This window comes from Macrobrachium rosenbergii, chromosome 24 (assembly GCF_040412425.1).
Source record: "Macrobrachium rosenbergii isolate ZJJX-2024 chromosome 24, ASM4041242v1, whole genome shotgun sequence".
Classification (NCBI taxonomy): Eukaryota; Metazoa; Arthropoda; class Malacostraca; order Decapoda; family Palaemonidae; genus Macrobrachium; species Macrobrachium rosenbergii.
The window spans coordinates 30,553,477-30,566,462 of NC_089764.1; the positions used below are offsets into that span (position 1 = coordinate 30,553,477).

The window sequence follows — 12,986 nt, forward strand, 5'->3', positions numbered from 1 at the left end:
TTTAACCTTAAATAAGATCAAAACCACTGAGGCTAGAGGGCTGCAATTTGGTATGTTTGATGATTGGAGGGTGGGTGATCAACATACCAATTTGCAGCCCTCTAGCCTCAGTAGTTTTTAAGATCTGAGGGCGGACAGCAAAAGTGCGGACGGACAGACAAAGCCAGCACAATAATCTTCTTTTACAGAAAACTAAAAACAGCATAATATCTTACTTGACATTATTTATTTGAGTAACTTTGTAACTTCTTGGTAGTTTAAACATCTAATTACAACAAAAAACAGGAAGAGGCTTCCGATGGAGACTTTGAATTTACGTGTGACTTTGAAAATAAAATGTCAATAAGTGTGACTTTGATCAAAAAAGTTTTTAAGTGTGACTTTGATCAAAAAAAGTTTTTAAGTGTGACTTTGATCAAAAAAAATGTTTAAGTGTGACTTCGATCAAAAAAAGTTTTTAAGTGTGACTTTGAAAAAAAAAATGATGTGTGACTTTGACCAAAAAGACATTAAGTATGACTGACGAAAAAAATATGAGCATTGTAGATACAAAATCGATAAAAAAATAAAAGGTAAAAATAAATCCATGTATAAACGAGCGCTTCCATCTCCTCGCCTTTCATTCATCTTTTGTACCTGAGATGTAGACACTGTGTTCCTCACCCTCTGAGAGAAGGTAGGAAGGAGGGAATACGTTCTCCTACAACTGGCGTAGGAATTTTCTCTCCCGTTCAGTTTTTTTTTTTTTTTTTTTATGGTGTGGGGAGGAATTCCTGAAAATTACTTCGCGCCGTGATTGTGCGCTGTGAGCTAGCTTTTGGTTGCTGAGTTCTCTCTCTCTCTCTCTCTCTCTCTCTCTTTCTCTCTCTCTCTCTCTCTCTCTCTCTCTCTCTCTCTCTCTCTCTCTCTCTCTCTCTCTCTCTCTCTCTCAATCTTCGTATGGATTTTTTTTTTTAGATTTTAACTATGTATTCATACTGGATTTCAGTGACAAAAATTCCACTATTAAATATTTTTTGTTCAATGATTGTTTATATATATATATATATATATATATATATATATATATATATATATATATATATATATATATATATATATATATATATATATATATATATATATATATATATATATATATATATATATATATATATATATATATATATATATATATACTCTATGTATATATATATATCATATATATATGCATATATATATATACACACATGTGTGTGTGAGTGAGAGACAGAGAGAGAGAGATATAAAACTGCCACTGAAACAAATGCCTAATAACGGAATCCTTTCCGCCTGCGTTCGGCTCGAACCGAAATAAATTAGACACTCAGCAATCAAGAATGACAGCAGAACAGAAGGAAAATATCTAAGCAATGTAGTAAATGCCTGAAGTCAAAAGAGAAAGTATAAAAAAAGGACCACGAAGAAGTATAGATAGCTGACTTTTTCCGAGGAGGAGGAGAGAGAGAGAGAGAGAGAGAGAGAGAGAGAGAGAGAGAGAGAGAGGGTAGGTAGGTGTTAGGGGCAGGCAGGGAGGGGTTTGTGTGTATGTGTGTATGTGTATGTGTGTGAGAGTAGGATGGAACGCTCGGTCGGTTCATTCGCCGCTGGCAAAATTTTCTACGTTTCTTCAAAGGTCATGGAAGAAGAAGAAACCTTCGCACTCATAAATATAAAAAGGCTCTCCCGGCGGAGGGGGCCCTTTTTCCCTACCAGATCGTCATCGCCCTGGAAGAGATGGCCTGATGATATGATACTCGCCACTTAACAGCCTATTTATTCTCAAAGCGGGAAAGATTAACCGTGGAAATTACACACACGTACACATATACACATACACACACACGTGCAAGGAATGCGGCGACTTTGTAGTTTTCGTTGCTTGTACGATGTTTTCCGTAAAGCTGATTCCTTAATCGTACAGAGAATGGATGAGAATACGAGATATTGAAGTATATTTCTGAGGCATGGGTGAGAATGAGAATGTAAGTAACTATAGCACGAATGAGAATGTGAGAATGGATAGAATGTGAGAATGTAAGTATCTAGTATGGATGAGAATGAGAATGTAAGATGTAAGTATCTATAACGCGACTGAGAATGTGAGAGTGTATCTAGTATGGATAATTATGTGAGAGTGTATCTAGTATGGATAATTATGTGAGAATGGATAGAATGTGGGAATGTAAGCATCTAGTATGGATGAGAATGATTGTAAGTAGCTATAGTACGAATGAGAATGTTAGAGTGCATCTAGTATGGATAATAATGGGAGAATGGATAGAATGTGAGAATGTAGGTATCTAGTATGGATGAGAATGTAAGTAGCTATAGCACGAATGAGATGTGAGAATGTATCTAGTGTGGATAATAATGTGAGAATGGACAGAATGTGAGAATGTAAGTATCTAGTATGGATGAGAATGTAAGTATCTATAGCACGAATGAGAATGTGAGAATGTATCTAGTATGGATAATAATGTGAGAATGGATAGAATGTGAGACTGTAAGTATCTAGTATGGGTGAGAATGTAAGTAGCTATAGCACGAATGAGAATGTGAAAGTGTATCTAGTATGGATAATAATGTGAGAATGTAGGTAGGCTATGTGGCATGACTAGAATGTAAGAATGTAAGTATCTAGTATGGATGAGAATGTAATTATTTAGTATGGATGAGAATGTAAATATTTAATATGCCTAGTATGAATGAGAATGTGAGAATGCAATGATCTAGAGTGGATGAGAATGTAAGTATCTAGTATGGATGAGAATGATAGAATGGAAGAATCTACTATGGATGAGAATGGGAGAATGTAACCATCTAGTATGGATGAGAATGTGAGTAGAGAATGCAAGTGTCTGGCATGGATGAGAATGTGAGAATGTAACTATCTAGTACGGATGAGAATGTGCGAATGTAAATATCTAGTACGGATGAGAATGTGAGAATGTAAGTATCTAGTATGGATGAGAATGTAAGAATGTAAATATCTAATATCTAGTATGGATGACAACGTGAGAATGTAAGTTTCTAGCATGGATGAGAATGTGAGAATGTAAGTATCTAGTACCGATGAGAATGTGAGAATGTAAGTATCAAATATGGATGAGAATGTAAGGATTAGTTAAGGAATTTCCTGACCTGATTTGCTTTTTTTTTTTGTTAGTGAACGAATGGGCAAGAAAGAAATATCTCATAGATTTTATATATATATATATATATATATATATATATATATATATATATATATATATATATATATACATACATATATAAAAATTTCTGACTCACATCAGGATCGAACCCAGGTCTTCCAAATGAAAGGCAAGACCTGGGTTCGATCTTGATGAGAGTCAGAAATTATTTCTGTTCCACATATGATTGTGTGTTGATTATTTCTAATATATATATATATATATATATATATATATATATATATATATATATATATATATATATATATACATATATATATATATATATATATATATATATATATATATATATTTCTTTCTTTCAAATGAACACCAGATTCTTTGGAACCATTGAATTTCAAGTCAATGGTTCCTTTAGGTAGGTCTGTTCCATATGAATAGGGTTCAACTTCGGAATGATAATAATAATAATAATAATAATAATAATAATAATAATAATAATAATAATAATAATAATAATAATAAACACACAAACATACTATATCTACAGACATTTCCTCTTACATCCATTTTCATTCCAATCATCATTAAGAGAGAGCTAAAACTGTTGTTTTTCCTCTATGTTTTTACTTAGCCCGGGATCTTTAGATTAAGAACTCGATAAGACACGTGAAATTGCAGACAATTTGAGGCGTCTAAACAGCTTTTTAGAGAAAACGGTTTTTATGTAAGGAAAAACGTTTTATGGCCTGAAGAAAACTCAAAAGTTTGATAACAAAAACTTTCCGTTGCTTCGTTTTTTCATTCTTGTTTTGAAAACATCCCGAGGCCGGTCAAGCAATTAGGTATCGATGCTTTTATTTTTTTTTTTTTTTGCAACACTCTGGACAATTGGGAAGATTTTTACAACAATTTCTCCGAGTTATAAAGATGGCTGCATTTAGAAGATTACAAGAAAAATAGGAAAACAAGTTGGTTGCTCAATTAATTTTTTATTTGATTTATAGTTACTAAAAATGGCGTCGCAACATTTAAGTTATTGACGCAGTAATGATATTAAATACTGAAATATAGACTAAAGAAATATACTTAATGGCCTGTGTATTTCAAAATACCATTCGTTAATAGTTTCATCCACTTTACATGTGTACATGTATATATATATATATATATATATATATATATATATATATATATATATATATATATATATATATATAATATATTTCAAATATTATTATATTTATATATACTATATCAGTTACACCAATCTTCGTATTGATATGGGGCATAGTACAATTAAAAGAAATTGTTTTATAGAAACTATAGAAATGTAATTTAGATAAACTGAATGGAATAATTTATTATAAAAAACTGTCATAACTTATCAAGCATCAACCTTGCTCTATATAAAGTGGATGGAAGTAATAACGAAGAAGGTATTTTGAAATACATAGGCCATTAAGTATATTTTTTTAGTTTTAATATTTAATATCATTACCGCGTCAATAACTTCCTGTAGATGTTGTGACGCCAGTTTTAGTAAATATATATCAAATAAAAAATTAATTGAGCAACCAACTTGTTTTTTACAATTATGTTATGGTTTTTTACCACGGAATATATATATATATATATATATATATATATATATATATATATATATATATATATATATATATATATATATATATATATATATATATATATAAACAAAATCCACGGACCGTTTTGAACGGTTTATAAATGAATGAAAATTCTGCTCTGATGATGAGATATCAAATATCCTCAGCATTATAATTATCATCATCATCAATATCGCCCTCAACGACGCGTGACGCAAAGAACATCTGTCAAAATCAGCAACTCAAGTATTTCCTGTGTTTTGTCTTCCACAAGTCTCCACCCCGCCCCCCACCTTCACATAGCTCTCATCCAATTAGGACACTTAAGGTTCTTGGCAGCGTGCCTTCGTCCCCTAGCTGCAACCCCTTTCACTCCTTTTACTGTACCTCCGGTCATATTCTCTTCCTTTCGTCTGACTTTCCACCCTCTCTAACTGTTAGTTTCTCTTTCAGCGCTGAATGACCTCATAGGTCCCAGTGCTTGGCCTTTGGCTGAAATTCTATTTTCGAGTTCCAGTTCGAATGAAGTTTAAGTAGAATATTATTATGAATTTGATGACGGGATAAAGTGAGAATTATCCCATAAAGGAGAGAGAGAGAGAGAGAGAGAGAGAGAGAGATTACGGAGGCTGCATATGTAGACGAGATCATGATTTTTAGGTGGAGATGGTTTGGACATGTCCTTCCCACAACCCCTGGGAGGACAGTACCTGCTAATAATGATGCTGACGTTGATAATGATGTTGATGCTGACAATGAAGTTGATGCCAATAATAAAGCTGATGATGATGCCGGTGATGGTGTTGATGCTGGTTATGAAGTTGATGATGAAAATGATCATGATGCTGAGAATGAAGTTGATGATGATAATGAAGTTGATGATGATGATAATGATGATAATGATGATGATAATGAAGTTGATGATGATAATGAAGTTGATGATGATAATGATTATGATGTTGATAATGAAGTTGATGATGATAATGATTATGATGCTGATAATGAATTTGATGATGATAACGATGATGCTGATAATGAAGTTGATGATGATAATGATGATGATGCTGATAATGAAGTTGATAATAACGATGTTGATGCTGATAATGACGATGATGATGATAATGATGATGTAATGATATTGATTAAGTTGATTGTAATAATGATGATGCTGATAATGAAGTTGATGATGATGATGATGATAATGAAGCTGATGATGATAATGATGATGATGCTGATAATGAAGTTGATGATAATAATGATGATGTTGATAATGAACTTGATGATGATAATGATGATGCTGATAAAGCTGATGATAATGATGATGATAATGAAGTTGATGATAATAATGATGATGCTGATAATGATACTGATAACGAAGTTGATGATGCTAATAATGATGCTGATAATGAATTTAACGATAATAATGATGATGATGACGATCTCTGACAATGTCTCCCCACAAAAATGGCCACTCACGCGCCTTCATCCCAAGTTAACATTCAGCTCGCTGGCCGTGATGCTATAATGATCATCATCCAGCGATCGGGAATTAGTGTTTTTACACAAAATAATGAAAGTCATTTTGAGGCAAAATTACACAGATATAACTCGAATAGATTTTGAGAGAGTTGAAGCAATTCTCAAAATACTGCACTCGTATTAATATAACATTTTTGGAATTGCGGGAATAGGTGGAGAAATCATCTTGGCTTTCGGAATAATAATAATAATAATAATAATAATAATAATAATAATAATAATAATAATAATAATAATATGGAGAAACAAATCCACAGTTATATATATGTACATATACATGATTGGAATTGTTAATAATAATAATAATAATAATAATAATAATAATAATAATAATAAAAAAGTACTATTATTATTATTATTATTATTATTATTATTAAATAATGCTCACAGTAGCACGCGTCTTGAAACAGAGAAACGAATCCACGGTTATGACTGGGCACAAATATATTTAAGAATAAATCCATTCAGAGAGCTTTCGGGAATCTGTACGATTCCCTTTCTCAGAGACTGAAAATGGGAATCGAACAGATTCCCAAAAGCTCTCTGCAGGGATTTATTCTTAAATATATGTACCCGTACTTAACCGCGGATTTGTTTCTCCAATAATAATAATAATAATAATTTCGAAAGCCAGGGGTTCTTGCCGGAATGGAACGTAACTTTTTCTTGTACAGGGCATCGTAGAAGTGACGTAAGTACCTTTCGTTCCTTATCTTTGACGTAGCGGTTTATATTCGAGATCAAAGTCCGCATAAAAATAATATGTATAATATCGACAATAACAAATAATATAGACAATTACAAACCATTTGGATTCATGAAAGGCTTTTAATATACGTCATTTACAATCTTTGTATCGTTGAAATATCTAGCCGCATATCCCGAATGTCATTATTCATAATTATGAATCATCATCGCTTCAGTCAAGATAAGCCTTCAAATCGAGTGGGAAAATGAATACATAAATAAAAAGAAAAACGGGTTTACGAATCTGATGTGGGAAATAATTTATAATTAATAACTACCAACGAATCGGACACTCATTTTTCACGGCGCGTTTTTTGGTTTTCTGTAAAAGAAAACTATTGTGCCGGCTTTATCTGTCCGTCCGCACTTTTTCCTGTCCACACTTTTTCTGTCCGACCTCAGGACTTAAAAAACTACTGAGGCTAGAGGGCTGCAAATTGGTATGTTGATCACCCACCCTCCAATCATCAAACATACCAAATTACAGCCCTCTAACCTTAGTAATTTTTATTTTATCTAAGGTTAAAGTTAGCTATAATCGTGCTTGTGGCAACTATATAGGATAGGCCACCACCGGTCCTTGGTTAAAGTTTCATGGGCCGCGGCTCATACAGCATTATACCGAGTCCACGGATAGATCTATTTTCTGTGGCCTTGATTTCTCGCTGGACAGAAAACACGATTGCGCCGAAGAAACATCGACGCATTTTTCACTTGTAATTTAAAGTGAAAAAATATTCGCGTAAGATTTTAAAAAAATTTAAAAATGTCCACTCCCGCATTTCAACAGTACTCTCGAGTTTTTTTTTTTTTTTTTTTGGACAGATCTCCGAAACTCGGAAAACCGTAGTCCGTCAGACTGCCATAACTTGGAAATATTTAACTCGCGTAAATTGGACGCTGAACTTTCCGACTTCTTGAAAATATTTCGGACAGGAAATCGGAAAATCAAGCGTTCAATTTACAGTAGTTTTTTTTAGTTTTTTTTTTCACGAGCCTGGTGATGTGGCCCCGTACATTTTGTCTTGTAGCAATTGCAGACTGCAATTTCCTTCAACATTTTTTTTAAAGAAGTTTGCTTCCTGGCAATATATATATATATATATATATATATATATATATATATATATATATATATATATATATATATATATATATATATATATATATATATATATTTATATATATACACATATATAAATATATATGTATATATGTATACATATATATATTTATATATATATACATATATAAATGTATATATATAATATTTATATATACAGTATGTATATTTGTAACTTGTTTATTGTTGATGAAATATTTCATCCCTAAATTGTTGATTATCTAGATATCGGATTATTATTTCTTTGAAATAATGCCGTATTGATATCATATTAACAGTTTTTACAAATTATTACACCGACGTATGTAATATTATAATTAATTTAGCCGGCGAATTAAAATTATGTCAATCTAACGGCGCGATTCTCTATATTCAAAAGTGTATTGGAACTGGATATAGAATTTAGGCTACAGGCTAAGCACCAGGACCTATGAGGTCATTCAGAGCTGAAACGGGAATTGACAGTGAGGGGTTTGAAAGGTGTAACAGAGGAAAACCTCAAAGCAGTTGCACTATGGATCGATTGTTAGGAGAGGGTGGAAAGTAAGATGGAAGAAAGCGAATACGAAAGGAGGTACAGTAAAAGGAACGAAAGGGGCTGAATGACGCCGCAGAGAACCTTAAGTAATGTCTACAGTGCACCGCATGAGTTACGGATAACTTTATGGAGAGTGTTAAACTCTCATTCCTCAACCTTGGCTTGACGGAGCGAATTCCCCCACCCCCACCGCCTACAAAGTTTCTCAAACACAAAACAGGACAAAATCAAGAGCTATAAACGTTCTCTGGAACACAAACAGGACAAAATCGCAGTTTGTGGAACGACTGATTCGCCTACAAAGCGCCTTTCTCATTAACGAGTCTTTATAAACTGCCCATTTCTACTCTGCAAGAGCTATAAACGCCTCCCCTCTCTCTCTCTCTCTCTCTCTCTCTCTCTCTCTCTCTCTCTCTCTCTCTCTCTCTCTCTCACGAACACCTACTGACCAACATCTTCCTTACCTGACTGCCGTAATCCCCTCTTGCAGCAGAAGCGGTCCACGAAGTAGGCGATGCCACAAGCGGCGAGCGTCAGTATAAAGGTCACAAGGACGGATGCCACAATGGCACCGTCGCAGGAGCAGCCAGTGCCAGCGGGGTCGCTTGGTCCCTCATTCTGGCCGCCCACACCCACAGCCAGAACCATCACGAGCAGCCCGCCCACCCACCACAGCATGGCGTAGGTCCTGTGCCCTAGCATGAGCCTGAAGACCATGGTGGTGTCGGCCACTTCTCACACAGCTTGTTCCATAGCAGATGGGATTTTGTTTTACTTGCCCCCCGCTCCTCCTTTCTCTCGCTCTCTTTTTCTCTTTCACTCTTTCTCTCCTCTACGTCCCACTGCACCTAAGAGGAGGAGGAGGAGGAGGAGGTGAGGAGGAGGAGGAGGTGGTGGAGGACAGGTAGGCTCAGTAAGTATAGAAGTTAGAACACCTCCCCAGATCAGATCACACAGACACCAGTCAAACGAAAGCTCCACTTGTCGTTCCACTACACACTAAAATCCAGCTGGGTTCGGCGATGCCAGGGGCGTGTCAGGCGAGCGAGAGGCAGGTGGCACGGGCAAAAATATTCGTCTTTCCAACAACGAGAGAACAGTTCCTTTTCACCGGCACACTATTACAGGTTGCACTCACCAACTACACAAACGCTGCCTGCTTGCTTGAAGTTATACTGTCGAGCTGTTACTCCCTCCCTCGTTTTCTTTCGCTCTCTCTCTCTCTCTCTCTCTCTCTCTCTCTCTCTCTCTCTCTCTCTCTCTCTCTCTCTCTCGCTGTTTATTCGGTAACAAGGTTTCTCACAGTTCCAGCATGCTATTTCGAAAGACGGTTCAAGGCCACATTACATAGCACTCGTAAGATCTTATATATATATATTTTATATATGTGTTTCACTGACGCCTTAGAAGAAACTTATTTACAAGAGCACTGACTGAAGACGTTGCCGATATCCTTCCACATCACTTGACCCTGAGGCACAAGCCGAATGACTTAACTGGCACCGGCAGCGAAAAACAAAAACGTGAAAAAAAAGAAGCGAAAAGACGACGATAATGCTGTTAATGTAAGACGTATGTCATCACTGACTTCTCGAAGAAATAAGTCCTGACGATTGGGGTACGAGAGAGTCGAAACGGCGGCCCAGGGGTGACGAGTTCACGAAATTGGAAGCTTTAAAAGTTGTATCCGGGAATGGTCGTTGGAACTGAAACGAAGGCGGTATCGTGTTTTGGGGGGAAGGCGTCTTCTTCTAACTACGAGGGAGTCACGTACAGAGGAGCTTCTCATACACACGTTCAAGTCTGCACTGGCCCCTTGAAGGAGACTTCATCAGACTAGACCGACCGACCGACCCAGGTCTTAGGGGAGGGAGGGTGGGGCCCTGGAGACGGCAGTGTGCCCCTTCCCCTTAACTCCCCCCTCCCCCAACACACACACAGGTGCGGCCTCTCCGTTGAGTATCTTGTGTGTTAGTATGTTCGTTCGTCGCCCGCAAAGTTGTCGGTATACAGGTCTGGTCTAGGGTGTGTGTGTGTGTGTGTGTATACGCGTTCTTGTGTGTACGTCCATGTAAATGTCTCCTGGAACGCAACAGCAACAGCAGCAGCAGCAGCAGCAGCAAGTCCTTTGCCTCAACAGCCGATCGGCCGCTGCTGTTCCTACAGTCCAAATGTCTAAGCCCACACAGCATTATATATATATATATATATATATATATATATATATATATATATATATATATATATATATATATATATATATATATTTATATAGTTTTTAGTGATTATATAAATGGAACATAAGCATCAAACGTGTTAACGGCCTAATATCGCATTTGCCTTCTTTGTTAAATTAGCAACGGTAATTTTTTTTTATGTTACACAACTAAACTCTTACTGCATTTAGGTTAACAGCCAACGAAGAAGAGAGAGATAATCTGAAACTATTTACGAGCACCAAAACTTTCAATTGATTTATAGGTCTATGCCCCCCCAAAAATAATCACATTAGAATTACATTGAAAACAGCTTACGTAAAATGACAAATCTGTAAACATTAAGATTAGGTACTTGTGATTAACACGGACTGGCTAATCGCTTATTACTATTAAACTTAGCATAATAGCTTTGGTTTCTTCTATCTAAAATCTCACTTAACACAATTCGGGGCATTTACAATGGAACTGTCCAATATCGAATGGGCAAGCTAATATGCAATGACACTTTTCATTTGGACAAACTAATATGCAATGACACTTTTCATTTGGACAGACTAACATGCAATGACACCTTAACATGTAGAAATAACTGGAACGCATGCATAATCATATTTCATATGCCATTTCCGGGATCTGTATATAGGTTCCTAACCAACGCTGTACAACATTACATATGTAATTGTGGACTGAATCACAAGATCCCTTAGAATATGCATAGACCCAGAATTAATGTCTATAAAATTACTGCATATGAAGTCATCATTTATACATATAAAGTCAACACTTCACAACAGCAGTTCAGAGCGAATGGTACGTCTCATCGAGGTGATGTTGACTAGTGTGGTCTTGTGACATGTGAGAATCTCCGTAATGGTTGTATGAAAATGCACAGACACGGTCTCTGTTGCCCGGGACGCGAATGACATCGAGTGCATTCGATTGCCGTGACGTCTGTGTTGACTTTAGTCGTTTTTTTTTTTTTTTTTTCATTCGACGTACATAAATATTGTTTCTGTAGTAAAGCTCGTCTTGGAATATCAAATTTAGGCCTAAGGCCAAGCGCCGAAGCGGAAATCGACGGTGAAATGGTTTAAAAGGTGTAACCTCAAAGGAGTTGCACCGTGAAACAATTGTTAGGAGAAGGTGGAATGTAAGATGGAAGAAAGAATATGAATGGAGGTACAGTAAAAGGAATGAAAGATGTTGCAGCTAGGGACCGAAGGGTCGCTGCAAAGAGGCTCAAATAATGCCTACAGTGCACCGCGCGAGGTGCACTGACGGCACTACACCCTACGAATTTCATCCCGTTTACTTGACTAATCGTTTTCTTTAATACAAATGGTAACCATTCATTTCCTGAGGCCAGGAGGTGTTTTGACTTGTACAAATATTACTTGCGAAGTCACTGTCAAACTGTAATTCATATATGTATATAGAAAATTATACTTATTTTTCCTTTTAAGCTTTGGCATTCTGTTACCGCCTCTGTTTTTTTTTCCATCCAGTAAACAGGCAGGTACGTAGTCTCTTTCGTGAGTGGATGCCAAGCTTCTTCCCTCTGAGTTTTCTCGGGCACGGATTGGATGAAGGAATTGACATCTTTTTTTCACTATATATATATATATATATATATATATATATATATATATATATATATATATATATATATATATATATATATATATATATATATATATATATATATATGATGAAAGAGAGAGAAAGAGAGCTCAGAACCTTGTTACTCTCTCTCTCTCTCTCTCTCTCTCTCTCTCTCTACGTAATGACTGTTACTGATGCCGGATCATATACATGAATGCAGGCGTGTTTTAGCATTGATCCGACAATTGGATGTAATTCGGTTTTGGACTCAATAATAATAATAATAATAATAATAATAATAATAATAATAATAATAATAATAATAATATAGAAACCAAGCTAGCATTGATTGTGGAAATATTCGGCATCATTGAATTCTTGTTGTTCAGATCGTGACTAGTCTCATACTCTCATCCA

General features: G+C 35.6%; 1 protein-coding gene across 1 annotated transcript in view; it reads right to left on the reverse strand.

The window, feature by feature from the left end:
* Positions 1–10,586, reverse strand: part of LOC136851961 (neuroblast differentiation-associated protein AHNAK-like) — a 125,149-nt gene extending 114,563 nt beyond the window's left edge. The window contains exon 1 of the mRNA XM_067126339.1: positions 9,213–10,586. Within this exon, the coding sequence (XP_066982440.1) occupies positions 9,213–9,465 (253 nt within the window). The 5' untranslated portion in view covers positions 9,466–10,586. The remainder of the gene's footprint in view (positions 1–9,212) is intronic.
* Between the last annotated feature and the right edge of the window lie 2,400 nt (positions 10,587–12,986).